General features: G+C 38.9%; 1 protein-coding gene across 1 annotated transcript in view; it reads right to left on the reverse strand.

Moving 5' to 3' along the window:
• Nucleotides 1-21388, reverse strand: part of LOC131693612 (homeobox protein H17) — a 25434-nt gene extending 4046 nt beyond the window's left edge. The window contains exon 1 of the mRNA XM_058981556.1: nt 21376-21388. Coding sequence (XP_058837539.1) covers nt 21376-21388 — 13 coding nt within the window. The remainder of the gene's footprint in view (nt 1-21375) is intronic.
• Nucleotides 21389-23765: the final 2377 nt, after the last annotated feature.

The following is a 23765-nucleotide window of genomic DNA, read 5'->3' on the forward strand; positions in this document are numbered from 1 at the left end:
TAACGTTCAAAACGTATCACGCCTGTTTTTTTTACTCTGAAATGTTGTCTAGTCCAAAAAAAATCAGTAGAGTAGAATGGGGTCAAATAGGTATGAGGGTACAATAGGTATAGGGCATTATCTTTGCAATGTTATTGCAGAGGTCGCTCATCTTGTGTGAATCAGATACACGGTAGAGAACAACGTTGACGACTGTCATTTCAGATTTTACTGTAGATCAGGTGTATTAGTTACGACGTTTATTTATTTTTTAATTTTCTCGGGTTGTTCCGCGAAAACGCATTGTTTTTCGTCCTGAGTACAGTGCATTTGATCAATGTGAAAAAAAAATATCAAGTGGGTTTTTTCTTACGTCAAAATTAATGCTGAACCCGAATTTTGCGTTGATTTTTCGAAATTTTTGTTTTTAAAAAATGTACGGACGTAAACAGGAAACATATGTTTGGGGCACGAAAGGACCACCTGAGCCGGAATGAACAACTTCCATTCCACACTCTGGTGACGACGAGAACACCGAAGAAGTCATTCGCAAGTACAAAGCAAGACGCAGCATGTTTTTCAACATTACCTTTCGCGGTTTCATGAATTTTGACATCATTTGCCATTTTTCATTTTCTTACCTGAATGACGTAACCACCTGAGCCAGAATGAACAACTTCCATTCCACACTCTGGTGACGACGAGAACACCGAAGAAGTCATTCGCAAGTACAAAGCAAGACGCAGCATGTTTTTCAACATTACCTTTCGCGGTTTCATTTGCCATTTATCATTTTCTTACCTGAATGACGTCAATTTCATTTTTAAATAATCTGCAGCATTAATACTCTTCAAATAAAAGTTGAACCGGCTAGGCTTGTACACTGTTTAATTTAACCTCGAATATAGCGACCCCTAAATTTTAAAAACATCGATAAAAAGTACCTTCGCCTGATTAGATCTGCTTGCAAAATGTTTAGCCAACCATGATTGCCTAAACGTTGCCAAATTATAAGCTTTCCAACGAATGCTTGTTTGTCAATATCAGTGCAAAAATTCAATCGCACGAGCTCGCCAAGGAAAACTGACTTACTTGATCCCACTCTACTTTAATGAATATCATAAAAAAAAACTTAATGAGTAGAAAAGGGCGAGCTAAGAAAGGAAAACTTATAAAATGAACGTCAAAAACGAAACAAGTGACAACGTGGACGAATCTAGCAAAAATTCAAAACAAAAAGCAGGTGAAATAATAGTAAAAATTGAACATACAAAATAAAAAGGCCAACCACAAAATACCGAAAAAGAGCAGCTAAAAAAGTATAGAAAGAAAAGACTAGTTTGCCAACATTCAATTAATTAGAGATTTACAGTAGAGTACATCGGACGCATATAAATATGATATATGCATATGCATATGCGCGAAAGGAAAATCTGGAGAGAAAGTTGGTGTAAATTTATGATAGTGATAGAGAGAGATAGCGAAAGAGAGAGAGAGAGATAGAGAGAGAGAGTAGAAGAAAAGAGGGAGAAGGATAAAGGGAGAAAGATAGGAAGAAACGATAGAGGGAAAGAGTAAAAAAGATAGGAGGGGGGGGGGGCGGAAAGATTAGAACAGAATGAGAGAAATAGGGTGAGAGAGAGTAAACGAGTGAATAGTTGCTCTAAAAAAATCCACGTTTTGTGAAGAAAATTGCCCAAAGAATCCACAAATATTGTGCGGAAGTGCTGCCAAAAGTGCATTTTTCAGTCTAAAATCAAAAGTGCATTTTCTTAGCGAGAGAGAGAGAGAGAGAAATCTGCATTATAATTTGCTTTAGAAGAAATACGCGTGATATTTTCCGAAGAAAATTGTTCAAAGAATCCTCAAATTTTGAGCCACAGTGCTGCAAAATGTGCATTTTTCAGCCTAAAATCAAAAGGGCATTTTCGTAGCGAGAGAGAGATAGTATTATTTGCACTAGAAAAAATCCGCGAGATGTTTCGTGATGAAAATTACCCAAAAAATACATAACTTTAAGCACGGTTAACTACACATTTTTCGGGTTAAAATCAAAAGTAAATTTTCTTAGCGCGCGAGAGAGAAAGAAACAGGCAGAGAGATCCACAGTGCTATTTGCTCTAAAAGAAAACCACGAGATGCTTTGAAAAAAAATATTCAAAATATCTTCAAAGTGTGAAGTGAAGAGTGAAACTGAAAGTGCACTTCCTTAGCAAGAGAGAGAGAGAGAGAGAGAGAGAGAGAGAGAGAGAGAGAGCCGTTGTACAATTTGCTCTAGAAGAAATATACGAGATGTTTTGTTAGAAAATTGTCTAAAGAATCTACATGTTTTGAGTGTCAGGGCTGGCAAATGTGCATTTTTCATCCTAAAATCAAAAGTGCATTTTATTAGCAAGAGAGAGAGAGAGAGAGAGAGAGAGAGAGAGAGAAAGAGAGAGAGAAAGAGAGAGAGAGAAAGAGAGAGAGAAAGAGAAAGATAGATCGCCAGTACTATTTGCTCTAGAAGAATTCCGCGAGATCTTTTGTGAAGAAAGTTGTTCAAAGATTCTTCAAATTTTGAGTCGCAGTGCTGCCAAATGTACATTTTCAACCTAAAATCAGAAGCGCATATTCTCAACAAGAGAGAGAGAGAGAGAGAGAGAGAGAGAGAGAGAGATAGCTGCAGTACTATTTGCTCTAGAAGGAATCCGCGAGATATTTTGTTAAGATAATTGTCCAAAGAATATAAATCTTTTGAGCGCTAGTGCTGCCAAATATGCATTTTTAGCCTAAAATCAAAACTGTATTTTCATAACAAGAGAGAGAGAGAGAGAGAGAGAGAGAGAGAGAGATAGAGAGAGAGATCCGCTGTACTATTTGCTCTAGAAGAAATTCACTTCACCATTGCGACCAAAAACGTAATATTTTATCATTTCCTTTCCGCTTCACGATAAATTATATGCGATCTCAACGTACGCGAGTTAAATATTTGTAATAGTGCGCTTACGATCCTACGTGTGAATTTACAATAATTTGTTTTGCTTCAATACGCTGTATCTCGCGATCGGCTTAAATTTTATTTTTAGATTTTAAAGTTTTTTTAGTAAAAACAGCTGATGAGCCACGATGACGCTGGAATTTTAAAAACTAAAATACATGTATTGAAAGGACAATACACATTTAATAACGGAAAAAACATCAAATTTGGCAGCACTGTCGTTTAAAATTGGTTCAAATCCATGAGGGTTAATTTCAAGTCTGCACTTTTTTCAGTCACTTCACGCGGAAAGATCCATATGTTAATTCAATGAAGATCTAATGCGTATAGCGAAAAAATATAATTTAAAATTACTAAAATAGTTCTTGTATTGAATACTCATACCCCTCTCATGAGGGGTTAGAATCATTTTTGAAAATTTCTTAACTTTCTGATCAAGAAAAAATACTGCAAACCGTTTGAAACATATAATGTCATTTGAGTTCTGTCATTATAGAAACAATCCGTTGAAGAAATCAAGGAAGAAACCTTGCTAGGGTAGCTGGATAGGAACATAAGTCAAGATGGTCGCCATCTCCGCATCGGTTCATGTTTCGACAAGTTTCGATATTGGCAATAGTTGTGAGTAGAGTAGTTACACAGCAAAGGTCTATCAGCGAACTGGCAACAGTAACAAAGGAAAATCACGAACGATCATCACGATGTCAAAGAATATGATATATATGGTGGAAAAGAAGAAAAGAATATGGAATATGGTTGTTTTGCACTGCCAATGAAAATGGACATCGATATCGGGAGAAATACCGCTACCGAGGAACTCTCAGCTCCAGCTAGCATATAAATAGGGACAAGTAGCACAAATAAAAATTATAAAAAGCAGCAATGGAGGAAACATGAACGAATGCCACAAAACAAAAAGAACAGGAGTACTATCCCTCCTGAGGTAATATCTAACGGTGGCCCCGAAGAAATGAAGTTAGAGAGAAACGAGAGGTTGTGGTTTCGTCGATAGACTTAACTACTACAAACCACTGCAGTAAGAATCCGATACTATCTCGAGCCAACAGGCAGCGGTATCTGCCGAAGAACCCTTCTCGATAACAGGCATATGCAGGCCTCGGCCCTCCAAGCCTCGGAAAAAACCTCAAGGTTCGAGAGTTTATATAACTACCTTTCATTTATAAGAAACGTAAAAAAACCAAAGCCTCCTCCGAACAATTTGTCTGCGCGCAAGCCTGGTCCCTTCATATGCGGACTTAAGTCCGGGTTCGTTCCATTGTGCAGAGCAAGGTTGTGAAGGTAGAATGCAAAAAAAAGGTCACATGACCAAGCTGATAGACAAAAATAAACAAAACAAGCACAGAATGCCCTAAACACAAACAAAAAATGCAATCGAAAGACGTCCATCCTATCACTGTATGTAGGGACAAAATGGGAAGAGCCGAAAACGGAATCATCTATACGCAAATTGAAATCTACTTCAAGTAACTAAAAATGTTTAATAAGTCAAAATAAAGCAAAGCTTTACCTTTAGGTGTTGCACGGTTTAGCCACACTCTTATCATCCGCACATTATTGGTTATCATAGGGAAAAAATCGTTAAAGTGTAGTCTGAAACGAAGACAATTTAACCGACGTGAACTTGCGGATTGCGCTCTCGGCTGTATCCGGAGGCAAATCGTGTAGTCTTACCTCGACTGTATCATCCTCCATATAAACGGATATCTTAACATCTTTGTGTTGTTCTCTTCATCAAGCTCGAGGAAATTTTGGAACTGTACCAGTATCACATTTCGTATATGCTTGAGCTGAATGAGAGTTACGTTATAATTGGCTACACGCATTTTCCCTTTCAACAAATCCTTCACTTCTCATACGGGTGTGCAAATTGTAGTTGGTTTAAAGGCAATGACCGCCGAAAAATAATGTTTCAAGTTTTGTTACAAAACCATTCGTACCAATAAATACCCATTGTTGTAGAAGACAATGAAACCCTATCTTTAGAAACAGAAAAGTTTTTATCCATTTTTGGTTACTCATACCACTCAAGACGATTACAGTTGAATATACAAAGCACTGTACGGTTCTGAACCAAACCTTCTATTTCGACAGACTTCGCTGCCGATTTTTAATAATATACAGGGTTTGTCCTACAGTCATGATGAAACTAATAATCCTTTATGGTACGTGTTCGAATATTCGATATCTGGACTTACTTTCTGTAGCGTGTAATCAGAATTTAGAGCAACCAAAATGAAAAAAGCAAGTTGTGATCACTGTGATGTGTTATATGTAATATATAAAAACTAATTTGTACACATTCGACGTTTCGACACATTTCGGAGAGCATTTTCAGGAACTCGAACTACTTTATTAAATTTTTTTTATTATGCTCGTTCTGGTGTGGAGAATGTTGTGTCACGTGAAACTATATTCATCCTGCAACTAATTATCGATTAGGGACACACATACCATGATGTTTTTTGCAGTGAAATTCTCCACTTATGAAATTTTTTCCGAATCGATGGTAAGGAGAGCCTCATTTTTTGATGAAATTAAAAAAAAATCGTTTGAATCCAAAAGAATCCTTCTATAATGTATAATTCGAAGATCAAAATTCATGTATTGATTATCGAACACTGCAACGACATTATTACTTCAATATTATTTCAAGTAATACCGTTATTTTCAAAAAAATCGAAAGTGATCACATTTAGGATATTTAATTCGTCCTACAATTTAATATGTGACACATTAAGTGCACAATTTCTCAGCTAGGAAATTATCGATCGAAGCACAACATCTTCATTAAAATTCTGAACAGTCGAGGCAAAACCACACAAAACTCATTCACCGTCGTCTTCTATTATTATCCCCAACTTCTCTGCAAGAGACATCCGCACACCTTTACACGTTCACATAGCAGTGGCGCACACAAGCACGTAGAGAGAACACCAGAGGACCCACCACCGTCCCAACGCGTTTAGGAAGAAAAGAAATCAATAAACTTAAATTTTCTGCAAATTTCCAAATTAGACATATTGTTATTACATATTTATTAGTCCCTAGCACAGCAATTTGGCTTCTCTTTTTCTCACACTTGCCTGCTTCCGTCCTGTGACCAACAATGCCAATCGAAGGAATCGAGCAAATAAAACAACACTTTCGACTGCGTCCATCTCCAAGACTCTTCCTCCTCGTCGTACGGCGTTAATTTTGCGGTTTCCACAGCCTGCTTATTTACTAGCATCTCCGTGTCTCCCATCTGTGTGTGGGATGCTGTGCCAAATATCACAATACTAACTCCGGCACCAGTCATGCGCAAATTCGGCACTCGACCCCGAACGTGTTTGCACGTGTAGATGCGCCGAAGCGTTCCGAGCGTTATCCCCCTTCGTGCAACCGGACGCACTGGCTGTGTATTAGTGTGCGCGGGGGTTGTGAGAGGGTAGTGAACGGCCATTTTTAAAATTTTACACAAGCCGTTCAGACCGTTTTAGAGGGGGGTAGTAAATCTCAGCGCCTTTTACGAGGTCCACTTATGTACTCTCCACTCCACTAAGGGTTATTTATTGGTGCCGTCCCGTTTCCCCTTGCACACCAGAAAAGGAACCCTCCACCGAACCAGTGGAGCACCAGTGCACCAATTTCTCAGACATGGCTCGTTGAAATATTATGCAAATTAAGCAATTAAGAGCGGGGAAAGAGCGAAGCAGAAAGAGCAATTATAATTGAAGCTATATTTACTCGAAACAAATTAATTATATAGAGTATTTGCTTTAACGCTTTTTTCATTGTACATTTTCTAGACCGCCCTGCGTCTTGCTCTGCTTCCTTCCACCGCACCGGGCTCGGATCCCTGCCAACGAGGTCAGATTTTATGGAGCGCCAGTTCTACCCTTAATTAACCAGTGCTTCCGGACGGCAGTTATCAATATTGCTGATGATGAGTTAATTAACTGGTGAAGTTACTTCCGAAAAAAAGAATTGAAACAAAAACAAACAGGAATCCCAACATCGATCATAAATAAATTAATTGATGATCATTTCTCAACAAAGCAACGCGCATGGGAAGAAACCAATCTACTTCCACCGGACAAAACGAACGAGTTCAAGAAACTAAACACAAAACCCGAGTCCCAGCGAGCAGGTTGAGAGGATTTGGACCATTATTGTACATTTTTATGGCTCTCCTCAGCCGTCGGTAGTTTGGCTGTTTTGGTCGGCTTCCTTCCGAAGAAGTCGTAAAATTGGCCGAAAATGGGGAACTGGTAGTCGGTTGGTCTCGAAGAGTGGAAGTAGCTTCCCATCAGTGAGCCCGATGGGAACCGTTTTTTTTGGCACCATGTGAGCTTTGCTCCGGATAAGTTGGTAATTTTAAGCAAATTTGGAAAACGCCGGGGTGTTCTGTTTGAGATCGAGTTGTTTGAGTCGGGTTGGTAGGAGTTGCATTCAAACAGACATAGAGAATACAGATAAACAATCACTTGGTCCGAAAAAACAACGGTTAAGAGAACATTACGACATTTCGATAAAATTGAGTGTCGCGTAAGCCACACCCGTATTGGATTTGGTGTTAATAAGGCGTCCTACAAGTCTTCGCACCTCTGCTAAATGATCCAATCCAAAGGCGATAAAAATTGAATTGAAGACGCCTTATCAGCAACGAATCGAATAAGGGCGTGGCTTACGCGACAGAATAATTCTATCGATTGGGTTCTCTTCCGACGAAATTGTTATTGTTATTGAAATATGTATAAAAATTTGTTGGATCAAATGAAAATATCGAACCGTTTATCACACTGCCGTAGAATATACACGAATATTTCAGCCAATAATTGCTGCAGCACTGCGTTGCTATTGTCCGATTTATTCTTTAAATCGGTTTTTTCACTATTTAATTTATCAAAATCGTCAAAACAACAGTTTCGAGACAAAAAAATCGATTTTGAAAAAATCTCATCGACATCATCCATTCCTACGCTAGCTTAGTCTGACACTAAGCTAGTGTCGAATTCTGATGAGACGAAGCCGAAACGTAAATTTTATAACTAACTTAAATATTAGTTGTTATGTGGGTTTTTTACTTTTTTGTTGAAGTTTAATTCAAATTAATTACACCACAGGAAATTAAACGATCGCTTGTTTTTCGAAATGATTGATGGCCTTTTGCTCACGGATTACCAGCGAAACAAATAATTTTGCGTCGAATGGCTTACGTTTCAAAGGAATATATCGTCATCTCCAAGGCAAACTAGAGGTTTAAACATACATAATAAGTAAACATTTTCAAATAATGCAAATATGATGCAGATATCTGACTACGACAAGCATACTCGACAATTCCCATGTGCGTTCGTTGCACCCCAAAAAAAATCAACTGCCGATCATCAATTTCGCCTCACACCGGAACAAAACCCTCTTTCAGTTACTAACTAAAACCGCACCGATGAAAGCTAAAAGCGCTTTTAATTTCATTAATAACACACATCATCATCAGCATCATCATCATCAGCAGTAGCAAGCTGCGAGAGCTAAAGGGCGCCCATAATGGAAGCTGCTAAATCACGCTCCCATGAAAGAACAACCGAGCGTGTGTGTAAACAAACATTAGCTTCTAATGTTTCACACACCCACATCTATTTTTCAAAAAACAATCTGCCTTTTCCCATCGCAAGCCTGCTGTGATTAATAGTTTGATTGCCGACGCGCGGTTTGCCTCCCCCATATTCATTCAGAATCCCAAAACTGCTAATGAGCCGCCTCCGCCATCTTTGTTCGTTGTTCGTCGATCGACGCAACTGCCAGCCGGTGAGTGTGTACAAGCAGGGATCTCTACCGAACAACGAAATAAACCTTAATTGATTCTAAATTATTTTTATTTACTTTTCTGATTCGAACATTTGAGCTTCCTCCAAAGTGGCGCTTCCTTTCATGGCATCTCTTTCTCACTTCTCATTCGTCGTGTCGAGTGTTTGGATGTTTACTCAGGATTACCACCCGCCATTAGTTGTTAAATTTACAGCGGCCAACCGTCGCTGTTTGCCGTGCGCCACCATGTTTTCCATCGACAGTAGAATCCCGGAAATTTGAATTCAATTTTCTGCACCGCGTTGGTGAAAAGACAGTCAGGAGCGAGGCAGCAGGCTACGATATAAATCGGAATCAATTTAGCCAATTTTGCCGTTTGACTCTAGCGTAAGAGGAAAGTTTTCCCCGTGCGCCGACTGAACAATATGGCTACAGCTACAACTCGGTGCACGGGGAATAAATTCGAATCAAATTTCAATTTCGATTCAAATTTTGTTGCTTTCTCGAACATTAGCGATATTTTTCATCCCGGGGCCCTTATCCCTCTCTGCTGGGCGTATCGGATGGGCGAGGACGGCAATTCGATTCCCCCGCTGATTCCTAACAGCTGCGCGGAGAGTGCATGGGGGTTGAACGGACATTGGAGGAGAATGCAAGTTGAGGGTTGATTTGGCATGAAATCGATCGGATTTATCAGAAGGACCGTTCCGGAATTATCCGGGGTGTTTGAATCTACATTGTGTTACGCGGTTTCTAAATTTTGTATTTGATCGAATTTGGTTTTTGTGGATATTAGAAATACCAGAACTCTCGAGGATGCATTCAAGTTTTATTCTCATCACCAGTTACATATATAAGCAAGAATCATAAAAATTTACTTTTTCACTCGCAACAATTGTAAACAGAAGGTACTAACAGAGAATTCTTCTTCGTATTTCTGCTGCTCGTTTAGGTTGGATAGAGACATGGGAAGCCATGACCAATATGTGTTTCAGCCACTGCGAAGAAATACTGGGGAAATTGATTTTTGGTGTTGCAAAATTCGTCCCAATATTCAATTTAATAGTCATAGGCAGACTATTCCCACAATTGATACCATATATTCGAAACGAAATTTTCATAACATTTAAAGTAATACTTAGGTCCGTTGCTTTCGATTTATCCACGGCTTGACGAATATCATCAATCTTGATAAATATCAATCGAGGTTAATGTCACTGGCATATCCCGATCGAATTATTCTATATTTGACAATCTACGTTTATAAGGATGTAACTTTTTGATCTTCTGAGGGTGTTTTATGTTTGGCTTTCTCAGTCCAGTATATATGTATCAATCGACTTAATTTTTGATTATCCGACGTTTCGGCCGTTTTTTGCGGCCTTTTTCAAACGACAGCAGATAATTTTCCCTGATAAAGGCCGCAAAAATGGCCGAAACGTCGGATAATCAAAAATTAAGTCGTTTGATACATATATACTAGACTGAGTAAGCCAATAGTCAAACATAATACGTTTATAAGTTTACGCAAGAAAATAGCTTCAACCAATTCATAATAGTCACAACTTTTGTACTTTTCCAGGCGGCCGGACGTACAATCGTAACAAATAAAATCAAAGCAGAAAAAATGCACATAGAGGGAACTAGATCCAAGTTCATCATGTAAGGAATGTAGTGCTGAAAACCTAAAAAAAATAGTTGCCGCTGAAATCTGTATACCCCGAAACAGGTTGAGTTCGAAGACGCTCCAATCAAAATCTTCGTTTATTTGGATGATTGCACAATCGAAGTGAAACTATATGATCCATCACCACTTATTCAATTGAAAAATTCGTATTACAACACGGAGCAACAAATCCCATTACAAGTTGAACTAAGTTAAAATATTTTTCCGGTTAATGATAAAGCAGTTCTCCTGGTGAAAATGTAATTAATCTGTACTATTTCATCCTTCGCAACTCTGGCGCATGCTAGTTAATTATGCTCATACCACACTATGTATTTATGAAAATCAGGCTTTTCGCTCATGAATCGAAAACAAAAAAATAGAATGCATTTACGCTCCCGATGATTCGTTTTGGGGTGTATAAAACCTAGCGTGTGGCACACAATTCAATGATTAAAAATGATCCCAGACAAATAACCACCACGACTAGATTTTCCAACTCTCATTCGAGCTAGATTCTAGTCATTCTTCCGAGATCGATCGGATAATTCTCATGAGCTACGCATTTAATTTTGACCTCTAGTACATCAGTTGTTTGCGATTTGGTAGCGTAGTTCAAGAGCGTCAAATCGCAGGAGCGAGGATGTCAATCGACATTCCCTTTTTCCATAGAAATCGTCTATCGAACATCGTCTTGAATAAATTAATAGTCGCAATGGTTGTATGATACTGTGGGCGTATTTTTTTTTTAGTTAGTTGGTCTTTCAAATCTTGTATGAAACCATTTGAAAACATTCGGCCCTCCAGTATCATGTTTGATGTAAAATGGCCCCAGGTTGCAATTCATTTGCAAATTGTATCCTGAGCTGAAAAATTTCAGTAGCGTCTATTGATAGTTGATACCATCCCGGTATAATTGTCATATTTTTAAAACAAAGAACCAATTCAACTCTAACAACGACGTCGAGATCATTCAGTCATCGGAGGGGTTTTGTGGTTTCGAAATCTTGGGCTTAGTTGTGCGTGTATGATTGCGATTTCGCGTTCGCCTTTGTGCATTATGGCGAGTGGCTAGAGCGTTTGTATGTCAACGAGTTCGATCACGTAGGCTTTATTAAACTAACTTTTCAGCACATATAGGGGCCTGTTTCAAACATCGATCAACAAGGTGGTAATAAGACACTAACGAATATAACTCCCGTTGTACGTAGCTGAATATTTTAACAATTTATTTGAAAATAATTACAACCTTCTTTCTTTTCCTATATTTTTAACTAGCATGAATAAAATAACAATCCATTTGTTTGGAATCACCTATAAGCGATATTCGGACTGTGTCCCACCATCTTTCTTCATTTTGCTGTTTAATATTAATCTATAAAAGAACGAACGCCGATTTAGCACCTAACCTCGAATCGAATAGCGTGGGAATCTGATCTGGGTTTGTAAAGAGAGTTGTTTGACTATATGCGAATTGCAGCCAAAGCCAGATAAGATGCAATATGTTTCGTCATCTAGAATCTCACTAAATTGTTGAAAATACATGGGGAAACAGTTTCTTAAAGTAATGGATTTTAAATCTCCTTATTTTGATATGATTCCCTTAAAGAACTTCAAGTTAGTGTACGGTGCAAATCGACGTACATTGATTTCATTTTTTTTGTAAACGACTAAGAGTGAGTCAATGATTCCTTTTTTATGTTGTAACGACCTGTAATTAGCAAGGAACTGGAAGGTGTTAAATATTTTTCAATAGTAAGAGCCATAGTACTCAAGGAAGAATTAGGAGTTGAAGGAAGAAAGTTTAGAAAAGCGTGGAATAGGGTCATATGAGCAAGCTTAGAAATTCCAGGAAACTTAACCTTTTGTCTTCTACTGCAGGAGTCATTTTTAAATGCAAATCATCTGAGTCTGCGGTATGTCCGGACAAGCATATAATCACTTAGTGACTTATCGGAATCGCTGGCTCATACGACCTAATTCCACGCTTTTCCAAACTGGCTTCCTTCAAAAAATAAAAATATTTCACACTCTCCAGTCCCTTTCTAATTGAATGTCGTTACAAGCTTGATTTCGTCACCATCCACATGCACGGGAATCTTGGCTCAAACGTTGTTGTATTCGATCTTGTGTTGCATTAGATTCTTCACAAAGATGCTTCTAGCTTCGGTTAAACTTCTGAACGTTATCACTACCACATTACCTCCACGACGTAGCCACTGCCGTGATGATTATCGTCGTTTTAACTTTTAGGAACTGTTCCACCAAGCGTACAAAGGCAGTTGCAATGGTAATTCTCGTAGTAGAGACACGTGTCGCTTCTGTGGTTTTCTAATTTCACTGCTCAGCCGAAGGAACTATACTGTGCTGTTTGTGCAGTGGATAAACAACAAAGCAGTAGACATTGATAGCTTGTTTTATCGATAGCTATAACAGAGTAATTTTTTGCTTCTCCTCTTGATGAGATTAGAAGGTAGATTAAAGTATATGTCAGCTTACCAATAAAAGTATTTATAATTATAAATTTTCTTTCGCTCTGATGTTTTTTTTTTTGTTCTTATTTTAACAAAAATGTTCCAGTACCGATATTTTACCGACACTACCGGTAATGAAGCCCTCAGCTCTCGACAAAAACCATCGGTACTCTACATGTCACACTTAAAGTTTAAAAGAGTCCCAAACCAGAGCTCATCGCCAAGCAAAGGGGAACCTCCAGAGAGAACTTGGCCCTAAACCCACTTTGTACATTATTTTCCGACCATGACAGAAGTGGGTAAAAGGGTCGCCAAGTTAGGTAATTGATCACAATGTCGCTTTACCGAGGGGAAAATATTCGTACCCAAAATTTATATACGATCACTGTAATACTGCTAAACCCTCGGACCACGTCAAGGTACAGAATCATTCCTAGGGGGCCCAATGTTGGACAAATGTCGGACTAATATTAGCCCAATGTTGACCATTTATCGGGCCAATGTCAGACCCATTTAGGACCAATATCGGACCAACAATGGACCAAAGTTGAACCAACGTGGTACCAATGTCGAACCAAAGTTGATCCAATTTTGGACCAATATCGGACATGTATTGGACCAATGTCGGGCCAATGTTCGACCAATGATGGAAGAATGTCGTATTAATAATGGACCAATTTTGGACCAAAGTGGCACTAACATTGGACCTATATCGATCTAATTTTGGACTAATGTCGGTTCAATGTGGGACCAATGTCGGTCAAGTGTTAAACCAATGTAAGACTAACCATAAGAAAGCCGAGCAAACTAATAATACCCCTTTGGTCATAGTCCAATTTCATCCCCATGGTGTTTCGATAGTGGTTTAAATAGGACTAGCCCAATCACCGTGGTCTTGTCAATCCCATATAAAAATCATATTTGGGTGTATTCATGGGTTATTGAGCCCATCTAATGGGGTTTTGATTTTTAAGGGGTTGTATGGTGTCTGAAGCCATAATTATTTGCTCGAGAAATAACGTTGCTTCAACGTGGGACCAATGTTGATACAACGTCGGACTTAAATTATATTTGGGTCAATGACGTCTTCGGAGGAATTCGTGGACATAACAAGCCCTTTCGTACGGTGTTGTGGTTTTAATAATTATCCCTAAAAGTGAGATATATTTATCAACTTGCATATATTAAGATTGTGTCTTCGGCAGAGTTGTTAAGCATGTTTTACCAACAACTTTGCTGAAGACACAAACTCTTTATCGTTAATATCTTCAATATTATTGCATGTTTGAGGATGACCCTTTAAACGCTAATTTATCAATATAACTTTTTGATCATCATCCTGAGAAATTTGAACTGTTCAGTGAAAAGATTTGCATTATCTAAATGGACAACTATCTAAATTACAATATTGGCTGATCTCGTATATTTCCGAATCAATTCATTTTTTTTAAATATGGTAGTTTAAATAGTGAGTAGTTGTTTACGTTGAAATGGCTGAGTTTACGTCAATACTGTTTTCGGGATACTTATTAAAAATAGCAATGTCTGTCATTTTCTGTGAATAATCCTCCTAAGAGTGAGATTTACCAAATAATTATTTTTTTAGTAGAAGAAATGATCTGAAGTCTTTGGCAAAGTTGTGAATATCTTTGCTGAAAACACTAAGTGTGTTTTAAAAGGCTCTAGAAGTTACAACTTGGTATATTTGGATGACCCCCAACAATATTTCTTTGAATATCTTTTCCATTACCATTCCGACGAGCTTAACATATTCTATGAAGTACTGGAGACAACGAGAGACAAGTGCAATCCATTGAGTTTTGTAGAGTTAATGTTGCTCTTCCACTAGAGGTGTGCGCCGCGCCGCAGCCGCGCCGACGATTGCAGGTTAAAATAGTAAGCACGCTACCGTGGTGCCGGCGCGGCGCCGATTTCTACCTGAAATCGGCGGCACGGCACACACCTCTAATTACAACTAGAACGAGCTGTCTATTTTGTCCTGTGAGAGGAAATAAATGAACGAAACAAAGAATGGTATCTTGACAAGAGGAATTACTTTTTGGATCATGCTTAAGCTTTGTCTACGATATTTAGGAAGATCTGTAAAAAAAAGATTTTAAAAGGTCATTCATAAACAACGGTCTATAGCTTCGAGTGTGCTATAATTAAAAATATTTTGTCTTCAGAAAAGATGTTTACAAAAATAAGTTTCTGAAGACTTCATCTTGTTTATCATAACTAAACAAATATAACAAATATCTCACTTCAAGGGAGATTAATCACTATAAGTATATCCCCAAAATTAAGGTCTTGTATAACCATAAAACATCCCAGAAGAGATCATTGCTGTTCGTTTTACCGTTTTCGCGTAAATATTTTTTGGAACGCATGTTCGACCAATGTCGGATCAATATTGGAAAAATCTCAGACCAATAGTGTAATAATCTTGGACCAATATGTGGCTAATAATGGACCTTCGTAGGTCCAATGTTATATCAATGAAGGATCACTGCTGAACTAATGTCAGTCAAATGTTGGACCAATGTCGGATTCATTCTTGCTCAATAATAGACCTATGTAGGCTAAACGGAGAACCAATGACCGACACTTTCCGACAGCATGGCAATGCTGGTCTGTTAAAATTATGCAAAACTTTCCAAACGGGATAACTGGCGCCAATTTGGTACTGGTTTAGACTTATCTAACTAGCATTAAGTTGATGCTAGTTACTGATGAGAAGAATCCGAAACAATAAAAAACTTGTTTAACATTATTTTTCAACCAGCGAGCAATCGAATGTCACACCCAAAACAATCACTACACCAAAGTAGGTCCGTTTTAACTCGTATCACCACCATATCGGCCTTCGGATGCTAATCGAAAATTTGCATGCTCTTTCTTGTCACCACCCGGTCGCTTATCGCACGATCCTCGCCTCTTTAGCCAATGGGTGGCAAATTAAATTCCTCTTAGTCTGCTGGGGGAGGCAGCACGGGAAGATGCTTTTTCTTTTCGAGAAAAACCAGGAGAAGAAACCAATTCCGAAATCGCCGTGGAAAACGAGCAGCTATGTATGTGTATTGAATTTGAAGATTGCTGCTGCCAAATTTGAATATGAATGGAAAGCAATTCCGTAAAGTAAACAAAGTTTCGATTTTTATGTGTCAAGATGGTTGTGCTCTGTGTATGTGTGTGTGTAAAATGTGCTGTACTTTCTTGGCAGGTTCCTTCGGAGGGCAGTTTCCTTCCGTTGTTAGCATATAAATTAGAAATTGAAACTCAATTGATTGCCGTGGAAATTTGCATAGAAAAGCAGTGCTACTTGGATTCAGTTTGTATCGGTGTCCCACCTAGAATTTGAGTATAGTAGGCGCTGATTCTAACTAAACGCTGTACGGGTTGCTGCGAATGAAAACTGTCAAGTTTTTAACGTTCCTATTTCCTCCGAAGGAACTTGGAGCAAGAAGTGTGTACTGGAACTTTTTACTTTAAATTATAGGCGCACTATCCAAAGATTTGCAAAGATGTGTGAGTTAATTGTCAAAAAGCGCAGCAACTAGGCCTAGAAACGGACATAATTTCGGTTTCGGTGTTAGTTTGATACCGAAATTGTGTCCGGCTCTAGGCCTAGTTGCTGTCCACATATACGTAAAGCTGCACTTTTTGATATTGCAACGATGCCAGTTTTAAAGTTATTTTGCCTGGTTGCTGGTTGCACTGTTTTCACCTTCGCTAGTTTATGTGGAAAGTGTGTATAATTTAAAGATAATCACAGACAAAAATAGCAAAATGACACCACTAAATTGAAACATCATAATCAACACTAGCTTTACTGCATTGAGTTGACTTACCACGTACATTTTTTCATACCTCAATTTGACACCACTTGGAATTCCATTGAGCCGAACCCATTCATCACATCGCTCGTCCCGCTGCTGTCGGACACAACCGAACAAAGGCAGCACTTGCACAGTGTTTAGACACGGGCAACGGGGATTTTTCCACTCATTTTCCATCAAAACACCTCACATTTCACAATTTTTACCAACCTGATTCTGATAGTCGAACGAATACCACGTAGAATCATTACGCGTTAGTTGTTTATTTGTTTAAATGCCAACCTTCTTCGTGCTGGCGGCAATCTTAAGGTGCCACACCATCCAACGACTTCTACCATAAATCCATCAACTTTTTGACAGCCGACGCCGCGGTCGTTCATCATAGGCGGGTATAGCTGTCAGATCGGTGTCTGGAGCTGCTGTTGGTCGTATTGTTTTTTTTTGTTTGTTTTGTTTTCGTAGTGCCTGACGATACTCGCAGGCGTTTTCAACGGTCCAACGCCTACTACAATTATTTAGTCGAGCTGAACCTGGGTGAGTGGTGAATTTTAATTTGAGTTGCATAGCTTCCGGTGTCGGGTGTTGAAAGCTCTCAGATTAGGTATCTGCTAGTTCGAAGTTGTTTTCATATAAAGGGTGTATCCGTAAAAATCAGCGTGCTTAATTTTTTTTATTTGCGCGATTCAAAAAGCATTGTATACATCATATTTTCTAACTTCTATCTATCACAGTTTGGAATTGAAAAGCTAAAAAGAAAAGTTCCTCATAATCCTCTTCATCCAGTGATTACCCGTGATTATCTAGTTAGTTTGCATTTTTACTTCTCATAACCAGAATGATTGAAACACGAAGCATAATTAATATTCATTAAATTGTTTGTGATTTACCGACGTCACTCCCTCCTTAACTACCGGAGTAGAACCGCCGCCGCCGCTCGTCGATCATCATCCGTCCAAGTGTAAATTTGATTAGCCCTCGTATGCCAAATGAAACGGCCGAAAATTAATAAAACATAACCAGCGAGAGATTACCTACTACCTATCTCCTCTTCTTCTTCTTACTATTCCCGTTTCACACAACACACGCTCTTCTTGCCGATATTTGCACAATGACGCACGCCCATCGCTACCGATCCTCCGGTGCTTTGCTCCGACGGCAGACCAAATCTCAATTATGAATAAAATAAGGATTAATTTTTTAATATAATTTACGGTCGCCCTCCTTCGGCGGACGACTTCCGGTGATCTTCAGCGTGGCCAACAAACGGTCCGACACGTGGCAGTATTTATGACGACGAACAAAAGGGCCCTCGGGTGAGTGGCACCTTAATTTCGGCGTGATTGTTGTTTTGTGTTAAACGGATATTATCTTGTTGCGTCGAATCGGATTGAGAAAGCTGTCAAGTGAAAGAACAACAGGACCGATAGCACCAACTGTGTTTAGTTTTTGTCCAAGGCCTACTGAACCTAACCGTCAGCAACCGCTTCCCACAGATGTGACTGAACGCCCTCTAATTGTCTCGTGGGATACAACTTTCTGTAACCCTCCAAGAGGAACAATCGGAATCAGTGCTAACAGAAGATTAATCTGTCATTCGCTTTATGACTCTATGATTTCGTTCGCTGGTTATCCGCAACCAGGGCCGAATTCAGAACTGTCAGAACACTTCCAAAACTGCACTCGACAACCGAATACATACCCAGACCCGCAATTCGCTGTCACCCCTACTTAGCAAAACAGGATTTATCCCCGTCCCCGTACCCTAAATCCGATTGATCACAAGCATAAGTCTCCCGTATCGTATTTCCATTAAATAGTGTTTAGCCTAACAAACATTCGTCGTTGTTGTTGTTTTTTTCAGCTCAGTCCGCCACCCCGCAAAACTCTATCATAATCGCATTTCGTTCGACAGAAGGGTCCCGAAAAACCGATCCGACTACGAGGACGTCCGACCGACCGACCAACCGACCGACGGGGGAAGGAAATTCAATGTTCACTTCAATTATTTATTGGCTGCTGCCAACCGTGCCATGGTCGGAACAAAGAGACTTGGGCGATGTTCCGGTCGTCGTGGTGGTGGTGGTGGTTGTTTGCAGGAAGCTGGGACGGAAAATTAATGCTAGTTTTTCTCGCCCCCTTTGCGTCTGTACGCGTCCGTTCGTTTCGCCTTTACGACACTGCCTGCTTCCCGAGAATGCAAAGAAAGTTTTCGATCTGGGGCCGAAGAAGATCAATGACACGTACTCAATAAGGAAATTCAATTTCTTCGCCAGCTTCCGGTTTCCCTTGCTTGTGTAGCAACGTCCGGATTGGTAATGATGGGTGTGGCCGGGCAAGGCCCACTTGGATGTTGGATGATTGCAGCAGTAGTAGCAGATTTGACGGATTGAAATATTTCAATCTGTCAATGTGCCTAATTTTCGTGATAGATGATGAGGATTACCGTTGATGGGCAGAACTTTGGACGATAATGGTTCAGGGCAAACCTAATATCTAATCTCGATTTTGGTCACATATACAATTCGTAGTAGCTACTCCGTGATTGACCAGAACAAGCGAAATTGCACAGAGAATCAACGAAAGGAGCCTGGGAGTAGCTTTCCATCCTCAATGTGCACGTTTCGAAAGTTCTAAATTTGGAGGTGTCAATAACAGCGTTGGCCACGTCCTTGCAGTCATCGGGGAAGGAAGGGAATGTTAGTGCGACAACCGTTGTTAATGAGACCGTGTATACCTCTGCATCTCCGCGGTTGTCACGGAAAGGAATATTGGTTAGTGGGATGGGATCAATAGCTACATAGATCAGGATTCATCTTGATAAATGATACGATCTATGCAACTCTCTGAAGGGTTATGACGTATTTAATGCTCTGGGAAGCCGGCTGCCGAGAATTGAATTTAGATTTATCGTTTGTTGTATTGGTACGGAAATTGTTGGTGCGTAAAATATGCAACTTTAACTCCGGACAGTCGGCTATCGGGAGTGTTGCTTATATTCAATAGAATTTTTCAATCGACAAGTGAAAAAGATATTTTTTCGTGTTTCTTCGTTCCAGTGAAATTCAACAATCCTAGAATATTACGATAGTTCTGATATTAGTAGATGCACGGTAGAGAACACATCTGTCATTTTGATTGTTACCGTGGATCAACTGTTTTAATTACGGCGTCGTTTATGTTTTCGCGTGTTGTTCTGCGAAAACGCGTTATCCTTCGTCCTCAGTTTATTTCATTTAATCAATGTAAAAAAAGTCAAGTGAGTTTTTTCTTACGTAAAAATTAATACTGAACACGGAAATTGTGTTGGTGTTTCGACATTTTTATTTTTGACAAAAAAAACGTAATGCACAACTTCAATTCCACACTCTGGCGATGACGAGGACACCAAAAGTCATTTACAATAACAAAACCAGACTCAGCTGCTGAAAAACCTATTTTATCAACAATTCCTTCCGCGGTTTCATGATTTTTCACCTCATTTGCCACTTCCTCGTATTCTTACATGAATGACGTCAATGGATTGCATTTATTATTTGCGTTAATATTTTTAAATGACCTGCAGTATTCATACTCTTCAAATAAAAGTTGAACCGCTGATTTTCTAGATGTGTACATTGTTTTATATAGCCTCGAATATAGTAACCCATCGTACCCCCAGATTTTAAAAACATCGAAAAAAGAACTTTCGCCTTATAGAATTTAGCCTAAAAAATATTTAGCCATGCACAAAATCATTATTGCCGAAACGTTACCAGATGTATAACCTTTCCAACGAGTGCTTGTTTGTCAAAATCAGTGCAAAAATACCATCACAAGAGTTCCTAAAAAAACGGACCTACTTGATACCACTCTACCCTGTTGGTTTTCTTTTCAACTATTGTGAAGTGAGATTTTTCATACGTAAAAATAAAGTGAAAATAGGTCGCCAATCTACTAAGCGTATGGTTGCAACCTCTGACGAGACTTAGACGTGGAATTTTATTTTCTAACCTAGGAGTAGATTTCAGAAGTTCGAAGCAAAACGATTTCTTGGTACTATTTTGGAACACCTTCATGTTTTATCACCTATTGAGTTAAATTATTGTAATCCGTCAAGATAACAATTTAGCACTGGGTGGAAGATTATCTCATATCAACCGTAGAGTGTAATCACCACTTTTCTGTGCCGTTTTAGAGGTTTAGTTAAGTGTGGGATTTCGCTTTGCCAGCGAAGCGCAAAACAAATCTAAAAGCACCAACCACTCTCGCTGTGGAGGATACGACGAACGAGCATTGCGCTTTTCTACAGCTGACAGTACAGCAGCATCGTCTGGGAAGGCCACTGCCGTATGTTACGGGAGTCTTTCTTTGTCACTACCTTCCAGCCAAGTAGCAGAAGCAGATAAGCATCAGCAAATGTGAGATGATTAAGTGAAACTAAAAGAAGTACAACTTCTAAAACAATTTCGAGCGACGTAGTGTGGTGTAGATTTACAACATTCATAAATAGCAAAGTATTATTTTCTATAGTTGTAGTGAAGGTGATTTATTTTGCATTTGAAATAATTGATAGACGCATGTTGGTCACTTTGAAATGGTCAGTTGGGGAAAAATAAATCTGAACCCAAGAAGTAGTCAAACACAACTTACTCTTTTCCCTCATATTGCTAAGAAAACATTAATTTCAGTTCGAAGGAGGTTAAAATAATCCGTCCCGGTCCGGAGGAATGGACGTGAAACCTGGAACCCCGGAAATGGACCCCAAAATTGGAGTCAAACCTGAGAGATGCCAAAGTACAAGGTGCTTGGAAATGGCACGCTTATCCTGACTTATTTTAAGACACTTTGCCCATGGGCTTTAGGCTTGAACCATATCTGATCTTCTTTAGGATAATCCGCAAAGATTTCTGCATCAGTTTTCAGCTGTAATAGTTATCTGGAAATGTCGCCCAGATATGCTCAAAAGGCAATTTTAGGAAGGACTGCCGCGTTTACATACCCGTTTATATAGTTGAGATCGATGGTGTGGTCTACGATTCGAGGTGATCATGCGGGGATTTGCTATTGAACAGGGTTGGCTGTTTTAAAGACCGCCTACTTCATCGTGTGAAAACTTTGAATGGTATTAGCACATTAAGGGACAAATCTCTTCAAATCGTATCGGGTAACCCTTGGCAGGACTGCTTGCTCAACCCTCTGCAGCCCAACTTCGCCTTTTCGCGGGATACAAGAAAATCGCTATAGAATATTTAAAACACGATTGTATATTGTCACCAGTTAAACATCAGGATTACTGAGATGCGGGTTTACTTACCCACGAATTAGAAAAGGTTAAAATGAGAAAGTCTCATGAAGTAGCCATCTTTGGAAAAGGAAAAAAACATTTAACTAGTAGTTTTCTTACAATGCTTTGAATAGAGTGATTGATTTTCAAAAAGGTTCTGTAAAGGGTACTGAAGAAGCTTTGTTTTTCGTTTTCAAAAGTGGCCACTGTTTGAGGCTTTCTTAGTTGAACCTAAAGAAACATACTGCTGGTGCTTGTGTCCTCTTTTCAATCGGATGACAATCACATATTACTATGCTTTATTTCACCCTAAGGAGAAAAAACTTTGCATCAAGCCGGCGCTAATCTATTCCGACAAAAAGTTAGTGTCGGTTTCTGATGAGACGAAGTCGAAACGCACCCATGTAATCACATATTAGGCAATCAATCTTATAAATATCTATCAATGTTTCTTTTAAATTGTCGCTCTCTGGATAAGTTCACACGACGAACGTTGTGTTGCAACCAGCTGCAGCATTTTAGTCGCTTTCTAAGGTTACAAATAGGTAGTCGCAATTTTTTTTCGAATTCTCAAAGGTTCACCCTCTTATATTGTGACAAATGTCAAAATAAGCTCAGATGCTAAATTTCACATCATTTGGACAATTCTAGACTCCCGCCCACATCGATTGAAATTTTTGAAATTAGTACTAGTGGACAATATGGAGGAAAAATAGATTAAATGCTATAACTTTTGAAGCAGCACTCAGAAAATTACAATTCACACCTCTTTTTAAAGGAAATAACCGTAGTATTTGAATGAAGATAGTTCTGTCCCTTGAAAAATGCGGGAAAGTGCGGTCATTTTGACCCCGAATTCCCCTATTTTTAATAATTTTTCTGCTCCTTGATGCAAATCATACATATTTTGCAGTTTTTCTAATGTGAAAAAATCTCAGAAATCCAACGGCACCTTTTTGACCTTTATCCGAATACGAAAAGTTGGGGTTATAGGGCTTTTTGTCATCCATATTAAATATTATCATTTTCTCGTGCATGTTTCTCTATTATTCACTCAATTTTTATAAACTGTACCTTGTTGAACGTGCAAAATTCTCAGCAATACAATAAAAATAGATTCGTTGTCGGAAAAATTCACAAACACCAAATTTTCTGACATTTAGCCACGATTTCAAGCTCCTTAACCCAAACTTCTCGTATTCGGACAAAGGTCAAAAAGGTTCCGTTCGATTTCTGAGATTTTTTCACATTAGAAAAACTGTAAAATTTGTATGATTTGCATCACGAAGCAGAAAAATTATTAAAAATAGGGGATTTTGGGGACAAACTGACCCAGTACCCCACCTTCCCGTATTTTTTTTAGAAACAGTAATATTTTTCTGAGTGCCACTTCAAGAGTTATAGCATTTAAAATATTTTACCTCCATATTTTCCCATAGTACCAATTTCAAAAATTTCAAGCGAAGTGGGCGGGGTCTAGAATTGTCCAAATGATGTGAAATTTTGCATGTGAGCTTACTTTGACATTTGTCACAATATGAGAGGGGGCCTTTGAGAATTAAAAAAAACATTTTCCCCAATGCCTTAGTTACCAATTAATTTCGATGCATATTTGAAAACGACGCGAAGATTCAGCAAACAGACATCGATATGCAATTAGAGAGAGAGAGCGGCTAAAATGTTGCAACTGGTTGAATTTATAAGATGATAAGGTGGCAGTAACGTTTCGATTTCATGTCTTCAGAATCTAATAGTC

Source organism: Topomyia yanbarensis, chromosome 1 (assembly GCF_030247195.1).
Source record: "Topomyia yanbarensis strain Yona2022 chromosome 1, ASM3024719v1, whole genome shotgun sequence".
Taxonomy (NCBI): Eukaryota; Metazoa; Arthropoda; class Insecta; order Diptera; family Culicidae; genus Topomyia; species Topomyia yanbarensis.